Genomic DNA, 21,342 nt, shown 5'->3' with positions numbered 1-21,342 from the left:
AAGTAAAGAAGTATTCGCAGTCAATATTTGGAAAGTTAAAACGCCCATAACAACTACCCTGTTACTCTCACTTCTATCCAGAATCATCTTTGCAATCCTTTTCTCTACGTCTCTGGAACTATTCAGACGCCTATAGAAAACTCCCAACAGGGTGATCTCTCCTTTCCTGTTTCTAACCTCAGCCCATACTACCTCAGTAGACAAGTCCTCAACTGTCCTTTCTGCCACTGTAATACTGCTCTTGATTAACAATACCACCACCACCACCCCCAGCCTTTTACCATCTTCTCTGTTCTCACTGAAACATCTAAATCTCAGAACCTACAATAACCATTCCTGTCCCTGCTCTATCCATGTCTCAGAAATGGCCACAACATTGAAATCCCAGGTACCAATCCATGCTGCAAGTTCACCCAACTTATTCCAGATGCTACCGGCATTAAAGTAGACACACTTCAAACGAATTTCTTGCAATGACAGCTAAAACTGCGAACTGCACTTCCTGAACTAAAAAATGTGTCCTTGTACAAACAGCACAAATGATATTAAAAGTAAACCCTCGGTACCAGGGAAAATAATAATTGCATTTTTAAAACTGATGTTCATAAAATTGTTTTTCCTGTGCCAATCAAACAATACATTTGTACCCCAGCCACAGAAACAAACTAAGTTCCCAGATGTTTCTACAAATGTATCCAGTGTGCAACTGAACTACACTGAGAAAGTAAGTTGAAAATTCTAGCCGTTGTTTATGGAGATAAACCCAATTTCACCTGGGATGGTATTGATTGGCTTCAGCACCAGTAGATTAAAATTTTGCAAAAATCATGCAATACTGCGGCCACTATTAAATTGTCCAATATTCTCGCATGTAGTCAAGTGGGAACAAGATATGACTTGAATTCGGTTGTGATTCCTTCCTTTACAATTGAATGGCATACTTCCTATTGCCTCAGGAAAGCAACCAACAAAACCAAAGACCCCTTCCAGCTTGGTTATATTCTCTTCCATTGAGCAGAAGATATAAAAGTTTGTATGCACATACAAACAGATTCAAGAACAGCTTCCTCCCCGCTGTTATCACACTTTTGAATGGACCTCAAATGTTAATTCTGATCTCTCTGCACCTTCTCTGCGGCTGTAACACTGTATTCTGCACTCTGTTCTGCTAACCTTATGCACTTTGTATGGTATGATCTGCCTGTATAGCACGCAAAACATGACTTTCCACAGTATCTAGATACATATAATAATAAATCAAATCAAAAATATGTTCAAAATGACTATCAAGGCTGACATGAGTAATGACCACTAAGGTAGTTAACCCAGTGTGCAACTGTACTGTAGTGAACAGAAAGAGATGAAAGAAGAAGGAGATAGAATTGACAATGCTCCCTATTAACAGCTAGTATAATGTCTGTTTCCCACTTTCAGTGTAAACATGACAAGTATGAGGAGTGCAATTCATTTTCGCTTCATCCAAGATTCGCACCAGTCTCATTGACCACAGTTTCTATAAAGTATGTGGTTTCGGCTCTTGGTTTTTTGGCAGTTCTTGATTTTCTGCTAAGTGTAGCTTTTGTCTGAATTTCTGCTAAGGATCATTTCTTCTTCACATATAAAAATCTAATATCCCTATTCATAGTTTAAAAGTCCCTTAAGCAAGTTCCCCAAATAGCTTAATAGGTGAATATACTGCTTTTTACAACAGTGAGCCATACAGATCATGAGATCTCTAGTTGGTTCATGATTTTTTTTTTTTTAAAAGTTCACTTGCGCAACATGGGTGTTGCTGTCTTGGCATTTGATGCCTGTCCCTAGTTGCCATTGAGAGGTGATGGTGAGTTGCCTTCTTGAACCACTGCAGTTCGCATGCTGTGGGTTGACCCACAATGCCCTTAAGGGAGGGAATTCCAGGATTCTGAACCAGCAACAGTAAAGGAATGGCAATATATTTCCAAGTCAGGACGGTGAGTGACTTGGAGGGGAACTTGCAGAAGGTGGTGTTCCAAGTATCTGCTGCCCATGTCCTTCTAGATGGAAATGGCTGTCAGTTTGGAAGGTACTGTCTAAGAATATTTGGTGAATTTCTGCAGTGCATCTTATAGAAGGTACACACTGCTGCTACTGAGCATCGGTAGTGGATAGAGTAAATGTTTGTTGAACTGTGTTGACCGAGCAGATGCAGGTCATTGAATTAAGAATGAATCATTGACCTCGGAGGCAAATTTGCTGAACTGCATAAGGCAGAGAGTAGGGATAATGAGCAGTTAGTAGAATTGAGAGAAAGTGAGGACTGTAGATGCTGGAAAGTCAGAGTTGAAAAGGGTGGTACTAGAAAAGCACAGCAGGTTAGGCAGCAACTGTGGAGCAGGAGAGTCGACGTTTTGGACATAAGCCCTTCATCAGGAATTGAGTCTTACAGGTTGATTTTGAGAGTTCAACTATTTGCTTTCTTTATTAATGATTCAGATGTTGGGCTAGAGAGCTTCATACAGGTAGTTCTCCTATAACACCGTAGTTGCGTTCCAGCAGGCCCTTTAATGTCTCTCCCCTTCCACTCCCCACAGATCTATTTGCACTTCCATTCAAGTCAACTTTTATCCACTGAAAATCAGGAAGTGCTGGAACTCAAATGAACAGCCAGCTGATTGTAACATAACAGCAAAGGCAATAGTTTGTCAATGTGCTGTAAATAATTAGTGACAAGAATCATTTGAAAAGGATACATTGAAGTACTAAGCTCTTCCAGCTGTAAGATAGTGAAAAATAATAAAGGTTAACACAATCAGATAACATATCTAGATCCACAATATAAAATGTCATTAGATACCGATACCAAATTAACAAATTAATGTGTCATGGAGAATTTTGACCACACTTCACAAAAGTTATCAATTCACTTCTAAAACAATTTTAAACAACTCAATTAATTTAATTAATTTGCTGTTATTAATACACCCACAGGGCATCTAGGATTGGCCCAGAAGTAGGGATACTACCATGGTGCCACAATAGCCCTTTCAAGAAAGTTATTCCTTGACCAAGAATCAAACCCAGATCACAGCGGTGACCATGCCAAACCCAATCCATGAGACCACCAGGAAAGCTTGAAAGAGTTATTCACTGACCAGGAAATGAATTGTGGCTTTGTTATGAATGTGCTGAATCCTAACCACTATAGGAGGAGATATATATTTCTCCAAATCTAAACTGGTCCTTTCTGCATCAGTTCTTCGTGATCTTTAAATGAATGGAATGTAGAAGTCAAAGGTTGGATTGGCATGTGTTTTAGAACAATCAGGTAAAAACAATGACTGCAGATGCTGGAAACCAGATTCTGGATTAGTGGTGCTGGAAGAGCACAGCAATTCAGGCAGCATCCGAGGACAGGCAAAATCGACGTTTCGGGCAAAAGCCCAGGGCTTTTGCCCGAAACATCGATTTTGCCTGTCCTCGGATGCTGCCTGAATTGCTGTGCTCTTCCAGCACCACTAATCCAGAATTTTAGAACAATCACTCCGCTGTAGTCCAGCTAAATAGGTAAAGCTTGGTACCTGAGTTCTTATAGTAAATTGTGAACTTAATAATAAAAAAAATCATTTAATCAATTGATTCTATGATTGTTTACAACTGATGTGTAAAGTAATCTTCAAGGCAAGGGCGTAATTGATATGTGGAGCTTGTTCAAGGAGCAACTATCGAGTGTCCTTGATAAGTATGTACCCGTCACGCAGGGAGGAAAGGGTCGTGCGAGGGAGCCGTGGTTTAATAAGGAATTGGAATCCCTTGTTAAATGGAAGAGGGCGGCCTATGTAAAGATGAGGCGTGAAGGTTCAATTGGGGCGATTGAGAGTTATAAGGTAGCCAGGAAGGACCTGAAGAGAGAGCTAAGAGCAGCAAGGAGGGGACATGAAAGGTCCTTAGTTGGTAGGATTAGGGAAAACCCTAAAGCTTTCTATAGGTATGTCAGGAATAAAAGAATGACTAGGGTAGGAATAGGTCCAGTCAAGGATAGTAGTGGGAAGTTGCGTGTGGAGGCTGAAGAGATTGGGGAGACACTGAATGAATACTGATGAAAAGTATTCAATCAGGAACAGGACATTGTCGTTGATGTGAATACTGAGTCACAATTAAGTAGAATGGATGGCTTTGAGGTATGTAGAGAAGAGGTGTTGGAAATTCTGGAAAGGGTGAAAATAGATAAGTCCCCTGGGCCTGATGGCATTTATCCTAGGATTCTCTTGGAAGCAAGGGAGGAGATTGCAGAGCCATTGGCCTTGATTTTTATGTCCTCGTTGTCTACAGGAGTAGTGCCAGAAGATTGGAGGCTAGCAAATGTGGTTCCCTTGTTCAAGAAGGGGAGTAGGGATAACCCTTGTAACTATAGGCCGGTGAGTCTCACTTCTGTTGTGGGCAAAATCTTAGAGAGAATTGTAAGGGATAGGATTTATGAACATCTGGATAGGAATAATGTGATCAAGGATAGTCAGCATGGTTTTGTGAAGGGCACGTCGTGCCTCACAAACCTTATTTAATTCTTTGAGAAGGTGACTAAGGAGGTGGACGAGGGGAAAGCGGTAGATGTGGTGTATATGGATTTTAGTAAGGCGTTTGATAAGGTTCCCCATGGTAGACTACTGCAAAAAATACGGAGGTATGGCATTGAGGGTGAGTTGGAGGTTTGGATTAGGAGTTGGCTGGCTGGAAGAAGACAGAGGGCCGTAGTTGATGGCAAAGGTTCATCTTGGAGTGCCGTCACTAGCGGTGTTCCGCAAGGATCTGTTTTGGGACCATTGCTGTTTGTCATTTTTATAAATGACCTGGAGGAGGGGTTAGAAGGTTGGGTGAGCAAGTTTGCGGATGATACGAAAGTCGGAGGAGTTGTAGACAGTGAGGAAGGATGTGGCAGGTTACAGCGAGATATAGATAAGCTGCAGAACTGGGCAGAAAGGTGGCAAATGGAGTTCAATGTAGCTAAGTGTGAGGTGATTCACTTTGGTAAGAGTAACAAAAAGATGGGGTACTGGGCTAATGGTCGAATACTTGGTAGTGTGGATGAGCAGAGGGATCTTGGTGTCCATGTACACAGATCTTTGAAAGTTGCCACCCAGGTAAATAGTGAGGTGAAGGCGGCATATGGCGTACTGGCTTTTATTGGTAGAGGAATTGAGTTCCGGGGTACTGAGGTCATGTTGCAGTTGTATAAGACTCTGGTGCGGCCACATCTGGAGTATTGTGTGCAGTTTTGGTCGCCATACTATAGGGAGGATGTGGAGGCACTGGAACGGGTGCAGAGGAGGTTTACCAGGATGTTGCCTGGTATGGTAGAATGATCGTACGAGGAAAGGCTGAGGCACTTGGGGTTGTTTTCATTGGAGAAAAGAAGGTTTAGGGGTGACTTGATAGAGGTGTACAAGATGATTAGGGGTTTAGATAGAGTCGACAGTGAGAATCTTTTTCCACGTATGGAGTCAGCTATTACAAGGGGGCATAGCTTTAAATTAAGGGGGGGTAGGTATAGGACAGATATTAGGGGTAGGTTCTTTACTCAGCGAGTCGTGAGTTCATGGAATGCCCTGCCAGTAGCAGTGGTGGACTCTCCCTCATTATGGGCATTTAAGCGGGCATTGGATAGGCATATGGAGGATAGTGGGCTAGTGTAGATTAGGTGGGCTTGGATCGGCGCAACATCGAGGGCCGAAGGGCCTGTACTGCGCTGTATTCTTCTATGTTCTATGTTCTAACAAACGAAAACAGAGCAGGAAAATAATAATAAGGTAATGTGCTTTGCTGATGTTGATTAAGTGATAAGTGTAGGTTAGAACAACAGAGATAACAGACCTGCTCATCTTCTAAACAGACAGCAGATTGCACTTCTGAAAGTGCAATACTCCATCATTCCTGCAATACAGTGTCAGCCTAAATTACTGTGTTCAAATCCTTGAACATCAAACCTTCTTTCTGATTGTACAAGTGTTACCACATGTTTCATGGCTTTTTATGCACAAGATAGATCAGTGATAAGATTCTGACTTTAGTTACAAAACTGAGATGTTCTATTTCAATGGAAAACAAAAGTGCTCATATCACATATTTTTGAAGGTTTGGTAAGTTATAAAGCCAGGGAATAAAATTGTAAATATTTTCTAGTCTACCCATTCAGAAATGTTATTACACACATTGGAGCAGGCAGGACTTGAATAAGGGCATTGTAATTCAGAGATAAGGACACTGACATGCACCATAAGCCCCAAAAATTGAAGTTGTATGTTTCTTTCTCTAGAATCTAAAACTGACTTCATGTCAATCTAATTGAACTAATATTTCTCTGACATGTTTTAATCATCTCAACGTTATGTCTAAATGTTTTCAATTTGCAAAGAACTTCACAACAAACCCTCTCATTAGACACCAATTAAAATTTTCTTAAACTCACATTTGTCAGAAGCTGTTCGAGATTCCTGTCAGATGCATTTTTTTTCTTGTCTGCAGATAGCTCTTCCACATGACTGTCAAGGCTAAAATGTAAACGAGCCATTTTTTCTTGCATCTCTCTCACATGCTCCATCTGTTCAAAAGAGCACTCTTTTCCTAAAGAAAATGTAGCATTTTCACAATTGAGAAAAAGAAATTCATTAAACTGCAGCAGCTCATACTCCTGATTAAATTTGCTTCTGAGACCAATGAACTTCAACTTTGTTAAACTTCAGTAACAACCGTTAAATGGTTAAAGTTATTTCAACTTTGACTTCCAGTTGCCATGGCAACAAATTGCTTCTGAACTGGAACACAATTTACCGAGCTCATTAGCACTAAACACGATGGTTAAAATACTTTGTGCTGCCACATTCAGAGAATACTATACGGATAAAACATATTACCCATATGTTTCAGAATATTGTTTTTTTTTTTACAAAAAGCATACATTACTTTTGAAAAAAATTGATTTGTTTTAAAATAAATTTAAGACAAAAAATAGTTCCCCAAAGCAATTGTCCATCAATTGTTAAGATCCTCACAGCCAAACAACAGTTATACAACAAATAGATTCAACACTTTTATGAAATGAGGAAAGAAACATGCTCATCGAGTTTTCTTGTCTTAATAGAATCCAGTAATCCCATATGGAGACAGGATTATCCAATCCATGATGCCTACAGGGAAACAGTTTGGCAGTACTCACTGTCACAGAGCTGTACCACATAAAAACAGACTCTTCAGTCCAACACATCTATGCCAACTAGATATCCTAAATAAATCTAATCCCATTTGCCAGCATTTGATCCATAGCCCTCTAAACCCTTCCTATTTCATATACCCATCCAGATGCCTTTTAAATGTTCTAATTGTACCACCCTCCATCACTTCCTCTGGCAGCTCATTACGTATACGCACCACCCTCTGCATGAAAAGGTTGCCCCTTAGGTCCCTTTTAAAGTTTTCACCTCTCACCCTAAACTTATGCCCTCTGGTTTTGGACTCCCCCACCCTGGGAGAAAGACCTTGTCTATTTACCCTATCCGTATCCCTTATGATTTTATCAACCTCTATAAGGTCATTCCTCCAGCCTCCGATGCTCCAGGTAAAATAGCCTCAGTCTGTTCAGCCTCTTCCTCTAGCTCAGATCCTCCAATCCTGGCAACATCCTTTCAAGTTTTACAAAATCCTTCCAATAGCAGGGAGGACAGAATTGCACACAATATTCCAAAAGTGGCCAAATCAATGTACAGCTGCAACTCCTATACTCAATGCTCTGACCAATAAAGGCAAGCATACCAAATGCCTTCTTCACTATCCTATCAACCTGCGACTCCACTTTCAAGTAACTCTGAACCCGCACTCCAAGATCACTTTGTTCAGCAAACTCTCCAGAACTTTACCATTAAGTGTATAAGTCCTACCCTGATTTGCCTTTCCAAAATGCAGCACTTTACATTTATCTAAATTAAACTCTATCTGCCACTCCTCAGTCCATTGGTCCATCTGATCCAAGTCTAGATTAGAAATGGTGCTGGAAAAGCAGAGCAGATCAGGCAGCATCCAAGGAGCAGGAAAAGCAACGTTTCGGGCAAAAGCCCATGAAGAGCTTTTGCCCAAAACGTCGATTTTCCTGCTCCCCGGATGCTGCCTGACCTGCTGTGCTTTTCTAGCACCACTCTAATCTCGACTCTGATTTCCAGCATCTGCAGTACTCACAGTACCCATCAGGTCCAAGGACAATTTTGAATAGCAGTCTCTTGGATAAGGCACACGAAGCTCTGGTGCCTGGGAAAACCTGTATCAAGTCTTTACTGATTTCAAGAGAGGAGGCACAGAAAACTTAGAAAAACTGTGACAGAAAGAAAAGGTGTCAATAATTTGCAGTTACACAAGGTTTTAATGTAGAAAATGTTTCAGGGTACATGGAAGAGAAAACATAAAAGGATGAGTTGTCAAACACAGTGGGAAAATGAAGAGAGGTGACCAAAAAGCTCAATTAAAAAATGTTATTAATTCTGTTTTAAAAGTTTCAGGGGGATAGAATGTTTCAGGAGAGAATCACAGAGTCAAGCTGAGCAATTCACCATCAATCTTGTACAGGGAAAAAATACATATATCAGGCAGGAGCACATCAGACCAAAATTGACTGGGAGACACAGGGAGCAAGACCTTAGAAAAAAATCGGAATCAGTAGGAATAGAAGGAGGAGGTTACTTGGCCAATCAAGTCTGCTCAAACAATAGGGAACGAAATAACGAAACCAGGATTGAAAATTGAAGGTATTGGAGGAAAGCAAGTTAATAAGTGTGCAAGTACACATGATTAGTGATCAAATTTACATTTTATAGAAGGTGGGGGGGGGGGGGGGATAGAGAGGAAGACAGTAAACAAGATGTTAAAGAAACCCTGAGTCTAAAACTAGCAAAAGTATGAACAACGTATGAGCAGCGGCAAAGATAAGGAAAAGAGACAGACATTGTTATCGAGGCTATGGTAGTACTAAGTGCAAATAATAATCGAGAGGATCTGGGTTAAAACTGGAATGAAAAATTGGGGCACGTATCTATTTACTTTAAAAATGTCCAGACAGCCCAATGATTAGTTAGCATCTCATGCTCCTTCAACAATGTGACAGACCTGCAGAAAATATTGCCAAGTTGGGAAACATAGGCTTCATGTTCATGAAAGAAAGTGCTGTTCACAATGTCAGTGCAGTACTGGTGAAAAATCATTGCAGACTTCCTAATGCAAGTTAAGCCACAATATTTCAGTTGCCAGGTTTCAAGATATTCACAATGTTACTTTCACCATCCGCATATGTATTTTAATAATCATGTGAATTGACTACATTACTTATTACATTTGGATGTCACATTTCCTTCATTCAAAGAACTCACCAAATGCCTGTAACTTCCCAGAGTGGAAATCATTCAGCAAATTCAACAAGCCACACTCCATCTCTCTCACATCAGAAACATCCGTCAGGAATGAATGTTGAATTGGAGCTGGTTTTGTCATCTTTCCAGTTTGCTGCGGTGGTTTCACTTTATCTTTATTTGTTCGGCTCAAATGGAAATTTAAAAAAATTAATTGTAAATTTTAAAAGATCATTTTACTCATAATATCAACTATTTCATGCTCATGAAATGATATTGGCTTTTTAAAAAAAATTCTTAGAATGTTTCAGTGTAGTTGTTTGTGACAGGCTGAGTAGGCAAAAGAATGTCAGATGCAGTGTGTTGTGGATAAAAGTAAGGTTATCCATGTTGGTTGCAAAAGTAGGAAGGGAGATTATTATTTGAATAGCTGTAAATTGAAAGAGGGGAGTGTGCAACAAGACCTGATGTCCTTATGCACCAGTCTCTCAAAGTAATCATGCGGGTGCAGCCAGCAGTAATGAAGGCAAACTGTATGCTGGTCTTCATAGTGAAATATCTGAGTACAGAAACTTGCTGCAGTTACAAAGGGTATAGCCACACCTGAAATGTTGTATGCAGTTTTGGTAACCTTATCTGAGAAAAGATGTTCCTGCTATAGAGGGAATGCAGCGAAGATTTACGAAATTGATTCCTGGATACCACGACTGATTGTATGAGGAGACTGAGTCAGTTCAGATTGTATTTACCAGAATTTAGTAGAGTGGGGGAATCTCAAAATAACCTATAAAATTCTAGCAGGACTAGATGCAGGAAGGACATTCCAGATGGTGGGAGAGACCAGAACCAGGGGACACAGTTTAAAGATAGGGGGTAAACCTTTTAGGACAGTGTTGGCACTGATTTCATTGAATTCTAGGAGCAGTCATTACAGTTTTATAAGCTGTTGCATTGTTTTGAAACTTTGGGGCTAAAAAAGATCAAAACAACGGCACTTTAAAAAAAGGACGAAGACAGACAAAGGGCAATGACCACATGGGCAGTGATTCAAACAGAGAAAGAAACATACACTGCTGTCTGACTCAGCAGTAACCTGCATAGCTGCTGCCTTTGCTGACAGTTTCAGTGCATTGAGTAGAGGAGTTGAGAGGTCATGTTGGAGCTATACAGGACATTGGTTAGGCCACTGTTGGAATATTTCATACAATTCTGGTCTCCCTGCTATAGGAAGAATGTTGTGAAACTTCAAAGGGTTCAGAAAAGATTTACAAGGACGTTGATCAGGGTTGGAGGGTTTGAGCTATAGGGGGGAGGCCGAATAGGTTGAGGCTGTTTTCCCTGGAGCTTCGGAGGCTGAGGGGTGACCTTATAGAGGTTTATAAAATCGGGAGGGGCATGGATTGGATAAATAGACAAAGTCTTTTCCCTGGGTTGGGGAGTCCAAAACCAGAGGGGCAACTTTTTCACGCAGAGGGTGGTGCATGTATGGACAGAGCAAGTGGTGGAAGCTGGTGCAAATACAATATTTAAAAGGCATCTGAATGGGTATATGAATAGGAATGGTTTAGAGGGATATGGGTCAAATGCTGGCAAATGGGTCTAGATTTATTTAGGATATCTGGTCGGCATGGATGAATTGGACCAACGGGTCTGTTTCCGTGCTGTATATCTCCATGACTCTATGACTGAGAGGAGGAGAAATTTCTTCACTCTGACTGTTGTGAGCCTGTAGAATTCACTGCTACAGAAAGTGGCTGAGGCCAATACATTATGTGTCTTCAAGATGGAGGTAGATACAGATTTTGTGGCTAAAGGTGGAATTAGGGTATTGAGTTCAATGATCAGCCATAATCAAAATGAATCGCAGAACAGGCTTAAGGGTTCCATGATTGTCTATTTCATTAAAGATAATGCTAAAATACCCATCATCAATGGAGTTTCTTCATAAAATAGGTCACTACATCAAGCTTAATTGCTTGTACTGTAAAGACTCATTCCTGGTGACAGATCAGCAAATAATATCTAAAATAATCAATCAGTACTAGATTATAGACAGAAACATCACTTTACAATGGAAATGTCAATGGAATTGGAAATTATATGAACTCGTTTGATACCAACCTTTTCAACTTTGATCTAAGTTTTGGTGAAGGAGGCTGAGGTAAAGCAGAGGTGAATGTTGCACTCTTACTGGTTGGCACTGAAGATTTCTTGGGGTTACCTAGTGGAGGCTGCTGATTTAAAGTGACCTTTGGGCTTCTTTTCTTTCTCTTCTCTTCCATTCTCAGTTGTTCCACAGTTGGTGTCAGATCAAACCTGAAGTGGGCTAGTTCATCATATTCATCTTTTTATAGCTTAAGCCACAGAAAATTTAATTATTTTATCATTATTGCATTCATTATATATTTAATTTATTTTGTGAAGAATACTTGAAAGGATAACATATTTATTATAAAATTTGTATGAAAAGTTAATACATTGTAACCTCTCCAATCCGGAAATGTCTCATACAGAAACACCAATTGTAGAAAATAAAAGATCTTCTTGTGGTCACTATTTTCTAACAAAATTACTACAATAATTTGTGTATCCTCCACAGTGATGGCGAAGCAAAATATTTGTTCACTTCAGACACCATTACTATATTTTCTATATTAGCTCCCCATTCTTTCTCTCCAGAGGACCAACACTTACTTTACTCCCTCATTTCCTTTCTAAATACCTGGATCCGTTCATAATCTAATTTCTTCTTTATATTTTTTAAACACTACTAATCATCTGATCTGCCTCTCATCTTTGTGTAGTTATTCACATTTTGCTTAAGTTTGACATTTTGCCTAACTTTATTGATTACTGAAATAACTCCACAGAGGCCGGAATTCCTTGACTTTTGTACTGCCTCTTTAGAGTGTCAGTCAGTATATCTGATACTCCCCTTTTTATCTGCATCAGGGCTCCTAGATTGGACCAGATTAATAGCCCCAATCAGGGAACTCATATTGTACATGGTTCAGCCGATTGACATTGTTACAATCACTACAATTACCATGAATCTTGGGTCTTCCCTTTAGAATTTTTATTTTCAGTGAGAATATACCTATTCTGAGTATTCTGAGATATCCCCATAATTATCTGCAACTAAGTTTTTATTCACCTATCCCCAACCTAGTATGCTGGTTCAGATCAACGAGATCAGCTTTAATACCAACACTGTTGTCCTTAGTTAGGTTTAATATATTGGTTATTGTCCCAGTCTTCTCCCTTTGAAATTAGATGTAAAATTGAATCATATTGTGGTCACTACTGACTAGGATTGCCTTAACTGAGAGGTCATTAATTAATCCTGTCACATTATTCAATATCAAGTCTAATAGAAACTGTTAGTTCTACAATGAGCTGCTTCAGAAGCTATGTTGACAGTATTCTATTAAAAACTACTACTGTCAATCTGATTTTCTCAGTTCACATGTAGATTAAAGGCATCCATAATTATTAGAATCCCTTCATCATAAGTACTCAATATTTTTTGTATACTTTGTCCTACATTACAGTTATGGGGGAGGGGGGTGCTGTAAACCACTCCCATTAGTGTTTTATTTCTCCTATTATTCCTCAACTCAACCCAAATCAATTCCACATGCTAATCTCTTGAAAATGCGATCCATGATTAACAGCGCTACCTCTCCACTTTCACTTTTAACTTCCATTTTTTGTTGAACGTCATATCCCTTAAGACCATAAGACACAGCAGCAGAAATTAGGCTATTCAGCCCATCGAGTCTACTCCTCCATTCAATCATGGCTGATACGTTTCTCAACTCCATTCTCCCACATTCTCCCCTTAGCTCTTGATTCCCTTGATACTCAAGAACCGGTGTAATGGACAGCGAAGGGGGTTACCTGAGATTACAACAGGATCTGGACCAGATGAGCCAATGGGCTGAGAAGTGGCAGATGGAGTTTAATTCAGATAAATGCGAGGTGCTGCATTTTGGGAAAGCAAATCTTAGCAGGACTTATACACTTAATGGTAAGGTCCTAGGGAGTGTTGCTGAACAAAGAGACCTTGGAGTGCAGGTTCATAGCTCCTTGAAAGTGGAGTCGCAGGTAGATAGGATAGTGAAGAAGGTGTTTGGTATGCTTTCCTTTATTGGTCAGAGTATTGAGTACAGGAGTTGGGAGGTCATGTTGCAGCTGTACAGGACATTGGCTAGGCCACTGTTGGAATATTGGGTGCAATTCTGGTCTCCTTCCTATCAGAAAGATGTTGTGAAATTTGAAAGGGTTCAGAAAAGATTTACAAGGATGTTGCCAGGGTTGGAGGATCTGAGCTACAGGGAGAGGCCGAATAGGCTGGGGCTGTTTTCCCTGGAGCGTCGGAGGCTGAGGGTGACCTTATAGAGGTTTACAAAATTATGAGGGGCATGGATAGGGTAAATAGGCAAAGTCTTTTCCCTGGGGTCGGGCATTCCAGAAGTAGAGGGCATAGGTTTAGGGTGAGAGGGGAAAGATATAAAAGAGACCTAAGGGGCAACATTTTCACACAGAGGGTGGTACGTGTATGGAATGAGCTGCCAGAGGATGTGGTGGAAGCTGGTACAATTGCAACATTTAAGAGGCATTTGGATGGGTATATGAATAGGAAGGATTTGGAGGAATATGGGCTGGCTGCTGGCAGGTGGGACTAGTTTGGGTTGGGATATCTGGTCGGCATGGACGGATTGGACCGAAGGGTCTGTTTCCATGCTGTACATCTCTATGACTCAGTCTTAAGATACTCAATGACCTGGCCTCCACAGCCTTCTGTGGCAATGACTTCCATAGATTCACCACTCTCTGGCCAAAGAAGTTTCTCCTTATCATCATTCTAAAGGTTTTCCCTTTATTCTAAGGCTATGCCCTCGGATCTGTCCTCCCAATGAAGGCACCTTCCCATCATCTACCCTCTCCAGGCCATTCAGTATTCTGTATGTTTAAAATAGATCCCCCCTCATCCTTCTAAACTCCACTGAGTATAGACCTAGAGACCTCAAACGTTCCTCATATGTTAAGCTTTTCATTCTTGGGACCATTCTCGTGAACCTCCTCTGAACACACTCCAGGGCCAGTATAACATTCCTGAGATATTGGGCCCAAAACTGCACACAATACTCCAAATGTGGTCTGACCAGAGCCTTTTAGAGCCTCAGAAGTAAATCCATGCTTTTTTATTCAAGTTCTCTCAAAGTAAATGCCTTCATAACTACTGACTCAACCTGCATGTTTACTTTGAGAATCCTGGACTAGAAATCCCAAATCTCTTTACACTTCAGATTTTGAATTTTCTCCCATTAGAGAATTTCTCTCATCATGCCTCTATTCTTCCGACCAAGTGCATGACCTTACATTTTCCCACATTGTTATCCATCCACCACTTCTTTGCCTACTCTCCTAACCTGCGGAAACCCTTCTGCAGCCTCCCCGCCTCCTCAATGCTACCTGTCCCTCTACCTAACTTTGTATCATCTGCAGAATTAGCCAAAATGCCCTTGAGGATCTAAAATTTGAATTAAGACTGTTGTCGGAAGCAATAAGTATATGTAGATTTTTATTAACCACAAAATGGCACTTCAATTTAAAATAACATAACAAAATGGCTCTAGTTTCTTTTGACACTGAACTTGAACTGATGCTTTGCTGAGTTACTTGCATTTAGAGATAAGAGAAAACAATGGAGTTTTCATAATATGAATCAGAAGACAGTGATTTGGTATTTGAACTAACCTTGAACTAGCAAGCATGGGATGATTTTGTGCATCAAACAATTTGTTTCTCAGGAAATATCATTGGATTAGTCTACTGTCAATCATGTCACCACATTACAGTTGATTGGACTTGTAAGTAAGAACCCTTTCCCAGGAAATGTCATTGGATTAACCTGCTGTAAATCATTTCATTTTATTACATTGATTGGTCTTTTCTTGTAATTAAGGCTGTGCTGTCTCTTAAAAAAAAATATAAATAATGTGTAATTTTCAAATCTAATTGCGCCATTTGTCCACGGAACACATAAGCTTTTAACCCCTGTGTTGTTGGACAAAACTGCGCCAGACTGCCTTAATTTATTAAACTGGTAACCTTGCTTTAAACAGACCGTACTCCTAGTGATTCTTTTAACCGATCTTGAACCAAGACGCCCCTTTGAAGGGGTCCATATCTTCACCTTTGGTTCCTTCATCTAGATTGTTTATGTATAAAGTGAAAAGATGTGATCCCAACACTGAGCCTTTTGGAACACCACTTGTGTTCCACAGGCTGCCACCCTGAGAAAGACCCTTTCATCCCCACTCTCTGCTTTCTACCAGACAGCCAGGCTTCTATCCATGCTAGCACCTTGCCTCTGACACCATGGGCCCTTATCTTACTCAGGAACCTCCTATACATCACCTTGTCAAAAGCCTTCTTTAAATCCAGGTAGAAAACATCCATTGCCTCTCCTTGGTCTAACCTGCTCATTTCTTCCTCAAAGAATTCTAGCAGACTTGTCAGTCATGACCTCCCCTTAATGAAATCATTTTGATTTTGCCCTATTTTACCATATACTTGCAAGTATTCAGAAATCTCATCCTTCACAATGGATTCCAGGACCTTACCCATCACTGAGGTTAGGCTAATTGATCTGTAATTTACAACTTTTGCCCTACTCCCTCTTTAAACAGAGGTGTCATGTTAGCGATTTTCCAGTTCCTTGGGAGCCTCCCTGATTCTAGTGATTCCTGAAAGATCACCACTAATGCCTCCACTATCTCCCTTAAAACCCTGTGGTATAGTCCATCTGGTCCAGGTGATTAATTCACCTTCAAATTTACACATGATATGTAACTTGGAAGCATTGGGAGGAGAATAGTGGAGAACTTCAAAGGTGCATGAACAAGTCAGTAGAATCGTTGAGCAAGTAAGAGGTTAAATTTAATGCAGAAAAGTGTGAAACAAATCACGTAAGCCGGATGAAAATGCAAAGACAATATAAAAGAAAGGGCATAATTCTAAAAAGGGTGCAAGAGTAAAAAGTCCTGGGTGATTACGTGGATAAATCACCTGAAGATGGCAGGTCTGACTGACAGAGCGGTTAATAAACCATACAGCATCCTGGGCTTTATTTACAGGGCATAGGTTATGAAATCAAGGAGGTTCGGTTGAATTAATGTGGACATTCGTTCAGCATCAACACAATATGGTGTCCAGTTCTGGAATGAATGCGAATACAATGTGCAGACAATATTCTTGAACAATTGTTACAGAATGAGGAATTTCAAGTTGCAGAGATAGACTGAAGAAACAGAGTCTATTTTGTTTGGAGGTGAAAATTAAGATACTCCCATTCTTGAGAGATTTGGACAGTGCAGATAATAAAGGACTATTATATAGCAAATCATAGAGTCATACAGTCATAGAAATGTATTGCATGGAAACAGACCGTTCGGTCCAATCCGTCCATACCGACCAGATATCCCAACCCAATCTAGTCCCACCTGCCAGCACCCAGCCCATATCCCTCCAAACCCTTCCTATTCATATACCCATCCAAATGCCTCTTAAATGTTGCAATTATACCAGCTTCCACCACATCCTCTGGCAGCTCATTCCATACACGTACTGCCCTCTGTGTGAAAATGTTGCCCCTTAGGTCTCTGTTATATCTTTCCCTCTCACCCTAAACCTATGCCCTCTAGTTCTGGACACCCCGACCGCAGGAAAAAGACTTTGTCTATTTATCCTATCCATGCCCCTCATAATTTTGTAAACCTCTATAAGGTCACCCCTCAGCCTCCAATGCTCCAGGGAAAACAGTCCCAGCCTGTTCAGCCTCTCCCTGTAGCTCAGATCCTCCAACCTGGCAACATCCTTGTAAATCTTTTCTGAACCCTTTCAAGTTTCACAACATCTTTCTGATAGGAAGACCAGAATTGCACGCAATATTCCAACAGTGGCCTAACCAATGTCCTGTACAGCTGCAACATGACCTCCCAACTCCTGTACTCAATACTCTGACCAATTAAAGAAAGCATACCAAATGCCTTCTTCACTATCCTATCTACCTGTGACTCCACTTTCAAGGAGCTATGAGCCTGCACTCCAAGGTCTCTTTATTCAGCGACACTCCCTAGGACCTTACCATTAAGTGTATAAGTCCTGCTAAGATTTGCTTTCCCAAAATGCAGCACCTCGCATTTATCTGAATTAAACTCCATCTGCCACTTCTCAGCCCATTGGCCCATCTGGTCAAGATCCTGTTGTAATCTGAGGTAACCTTCTTCGCTGTCCACTACACCTCCAATTTTGGTGTCATCTGCAAACTTACTAACTGTACCTCTTATGCTCACATCCAAATCATTTATGTAAATGTCAAAAAGTAGAGGACCCAGCACCAATCCTTGTGGCACTCCACTGTCACAGGCCTCCAGTCTGAAAAACAACCCTCCACCACCACCCTCTGACTTCTACCTTTGAGCCAGTTCTGTATCCAAATGGCTAGTTCTCCCAGTATTCCATGAGATCTAACCTTGCTAATCAGTCTCCCATGGGGAACCTTGTCGAACGCCTTACTGAAGTCCATATAGATCACATCTACTGCTCTGCCCCCTCATCAATCTTCTTTGTTACTTCTTCAAAAAAAAAACTCAATCAAGTTTGAGAGACATGATTTTCCATGTACAAAGCCATGTTGACTATCCCTAATCAGTCCTTGCCTTTCCAAATACATATACATCATGTCCCTCAGGATTCCGTCCAACAACCTGCCCACCACCAAGGTCAGGGTCACCGGTCTATCATTCCCTGGCTTGTCTTTACCGCCGTTCTTAAACAGTGGCACCACATTTGCCAACCTCCAGTCTTCTGGCACCTCACCTGTGACTATCGATGATACAAATATCTCAGTAAGAGGCCCAGCAATCACTTCTCTAGCTTCCCACAGAGTTCTCGGGTACACCTGATCAGGTCCTGGGAATTTATCCACCTTTAACCGTTTCAAGACATCCAGCACTTCCTCCTCTGTAATCTGGATATTTTTCCAAGAAGTCACCATCTATTTCCCTACAGTCTATATCTTCCATATCCTAGTGATTGGGATCTGGAATGTACTCTCTTAAAGTGGGATGAAGGCAGGTGCAATTGGGGCTTTCAAAAAGATTTGGTTTATTTTCAGAAATTTAAGAACGTGTCATGTTATGGGAGAAGGTCGAACACTGGAAGACAGTAAATCGGTCCTTCAGAGAGCAGCACATACTAAGTATGCCAAATGGCCTCCTTCTGTCCTGTTACAACCTTGTAAAGTGTCTGCATATCTTTTTGACATTTCAGAAAAGCCATAAATCGGTTGTAACATTACAGAACTGTAAAATGCAATAAGGCTACATTCTTGTGAAAACCAGAGCAAAGCTGTGTGGAAGTGATCCCAGGAATCTCGCTTTTTTTCCCCCCATAGGTAACCAATCCTAGAGGAGGCAGTGAGGTCTGCAGATGCTGGAGATCAGAGTTGAGAGTGTGTTGCTGGAAAAGCACAGCAGGCCAGGCAGCATGATTTTCCTGCTCCTCCGATGCTGTCTGACCTGCTGTGCTTTTCCAGCAACACACTCAACTCTCACTCCCAGACCCAGCCTCTCACCCACGGTTCCTGTTCCTCACTCCCAGGCACAGTCCCAGCCTCTCACCCCCAGACCCCGACCAGGGGGAGTAACTGCACAGTCTGGGGTTGCAACTACTTGGGGGTTTCAAAATGCCTTCACTGAAATTTTAAATTGATTGTTTGATTGTTAATTTCAGATAATGCTTTTAGACTTTCAAAGCAGACATTTGTCAAATACGTTCGAAATATACAAATACCATGAACTAAACCCCATCCCGCCCCGCCAGAGTTGGCCGTCCGTGCCCGGTCACCGCGCTGCTCCAAAGGCAGACCTAGCCGTTTGGCAACTCGGGGTCAGCTCCACCAAAACGGAAACTTCTTACTGCGCCGGTTTGGTGCGTCATCTCGTTACATTTATTCCGTTTTGTTGCAAACATGAACAACCCAATTGGCGTGGCCCTCTGAGTCTGAGTCTGAGGCCGAGCCCCGAGCCCCGAGCCCAGCCCTTCCTCCCGGGGCTGGATTGGGATGAGGCTGCCCAAGTCCCCGCTTTACCTGGAAAGCTTCCTTTGTCAATCCTGCTCCAGGCTGTCCGTGAAATTCCCGGCTTCAACGAGTTGGAACCTTCAGATTGTTAAATGGAAACCTGTGGGAGCAGCAAAACGCACCAAGACAAAGTATCTTTCACAAGTAACAAAAATTATCATCACAGGAAACAGTATCAATGTTTCATTCTGCGACGGGATGTGGGCGGCGCTAGCTACGTCACTATTTGCTCCTGAGGGATGTTGGTGGGTTATTGCGAATGAGCCCCTTTTTAAACTGCTACACTTCTCTGGTGTAGGGACCCCCACAGTCTTGTTAGGGAGCAAGTTCCAGGATTTTGACCCAGTCACACTAAAAGAACAGCAATGTAAAACTCCGTTATCTCACTTTTTAGATTAGAATCAATCTAAACATCATGACACGAACAGAGAACACAGGGGGCTAACACCTTCAACATATAGGTAAAAACAATGACTGCATTGGTGCTGGAAGAGCACAGCAGTTCAGGCAGCATCCAAGGAGCAGTAAAATCTCTGATGCTGCCTGAACTGCTGTGCTCTTCCAGGACCACTAATCCAAAACCTTCAACTAGCTATCACTATTGTTAACAGCTAACCTGAGAATGCAACTTTTTAAAAAAAGGTTTTGTGATTTACACATGAAAGAAGTGAAACTATCATGGTATTCTAACAGATGAAAGACTCAACAGACAATCAATTCTTCAATGTATAATTTCAGTTACATCACACTGTAAATTTTTGCACTGTAAATTCTGTGTTAGGATTGAGCTTAAAGAAGGAGTGATGTTCCGAAAGCTAGTGTGCTTCCAATTAAACCTGTTGGATTACAACCTATTGTTGTGTGATTTTTAACTTAGCAATATATTTCTAAGTCATAGAGGTGGACAGCATGGAATCTGATCCTTCAATCCAACTTGCCCATGCCGACCAGACATTCTAAATTAATCTAGTCCCATTTGCCAGCACTTGGCCCATGTCTCTCTAAGCCTTCCAATCATATATCCATCCAGATGCCCTTTAAATGTTGTAATTGTACTAGCCTCCACCACTTCCTCTGGTAGCTCATTCCATACATTCACCACCCTCTGCGTGAAAAAATTGCCCCTTACAAGGAGTACAGAATTGCATACAGTATTCCAAAAGTGACCTAACCAATGTCCTGTACAGCTGCAACATGGCTTCCCAACTCCTATACTCAATGCAGAGGGTAGTGTACATATGGAGTGAGCTGCCAGAGGAAGTGGTAGAGGTTGGTACAATTATAACATTTAAAAAACATTTGGACAGGCACATGGATAGGAAAAGTTTAAAGGAATATGAGCCAAATCTAGGCAAATGGGCCTGGTTCAGTCCATGAATCCTGGTCAGAATGAACAAGTTGGGCCAAAAGGTCTGTTTCCATTCTATATGAATCAGGGAGATTCTGTGTGAATTCTGTAGGGAGATATCTTCAAGATGCACTGCAGAAACTCACCAAAAGATCCTTAGACAGCACCTTCCAAACCCATGACCACTTTCACGTAAAAGTTCCATCTGGCCACAGATGGGAACACCACCATGTCCACATTCCCATCCAATCACTCTCCATTTTGATGTGGATACATATCACCGTTCCTTCACTGTCACTGGGTCAAAATCCCGGAATTCTCTCCCTAAGGACATTGTGGGTCTACCTACAGTGCATGGACTGCAGCTGTTCAAGAAGGCAGCTCATCATCACCTTCCCAAGGGCAACTAGGGATGGACAATAAATGCTGGCATAGCCAGCAATATTCACTTTCCATGAGTCATTAAAAATAAATAAATTATT

General features: G+C 41.3%; 1 protein-coding gene across 3 annotated transcripts; it reads right to left on the bottom strand.

The window, feature by feature from the left end:
- Positions 1 to 980: 980 nt before the first annotated feature.
- ccdc28b (coiled-coil domain containing 28B) lies at positions 981 to 19,706 on the bottom strand. Of its 3 annotated transcripts, XM_043719671.2 has the most exons (6): positions 19,522 to 19,697; positions 11,481 to 11,713; positions 9,381 to 9,547; positions 6,440 to 6,594; positions 2,730 to 2,752; positions 981 to 1,583 (listed from the first exon to the last, which is right to left on the bottom strand). In XM_043719671.2, exons 2-6 carry the CDS (start codon positions 11,639 to 11,641, stop codon positions 1,514 to 1,516), a joined length of 576 nt encoding a protein of 191 aa, XP_043575606.1. In that variant the 5' UTR covers positions 11,642 to 11,713; positions 19,522 to 19,697; the 3' UTR covers positions 981 to 1,513. The 3 variants fall into 3 exon arrangements, with proteins under 3 accessions (XP_043575606.1, XP_043575607.2, XP_087832772.1); XM_043719672.2 differs by lacking the exon at positions 981 to 1,583 and having other exon boundaries at positions 1,624 to 2,752; positions 11,481 to 11,685; positions 19,522 to 19,706; XM_087976646.1 differs by lacking the exon at positions 981 to 1,583 and having other exon boundaries at positions 1,625 to 2,752; positions 19,522 to 19,705.
- Between the last annotated feature and the right edge of the window lie 1,636 nt (positions 19,707 to 21,342).

This window comes from Chiloscyllium plagiosum, unplaced genomic scaffold, assembly GCF_037043375.1.
Source record: "Chiloscyllium plagiosum isolate Xiang-an unplaced genomic scaffold, Cpla_swu_hap1 HiC_scaffold_30, whole genome shotgun sequence".
NCBI lineage: Eukaryota > Metazoa > Chordata > Chondrichthyes > Orectolobiformes > Hemiscylliidae > Chiloscyllium > Chiloscyllium plagiosum.
Note: the sequence above shows the minus strand (reverse complement) of the source record. Positions and strands in the feature narration are given on the sequence as shown.

Coding starts and splice junctions, on each gene's coding strand:
- ccdc28b (XM_043719672.2), bottom strand. CDS start 11,641: ATGGAAGAGAAGAGAAAGAAAAGAAGCCCAAAGGTCACTTTAAATCAG. Junction 9,548..11,480: donor CTTAGATCAAAGTTGAAAAG/GTTGGTATCAAA, acceptor TTTCCATTTGAG/CCGAACAAATAAAGATAAAG. Junction 6,595..9,380: donor TGGGAAGTTACAGGCATTTG/GTGAGTTCTTTG, acceptor CATTTTCTTTAG/GAAAAGAGTGCTCTTTTGAA.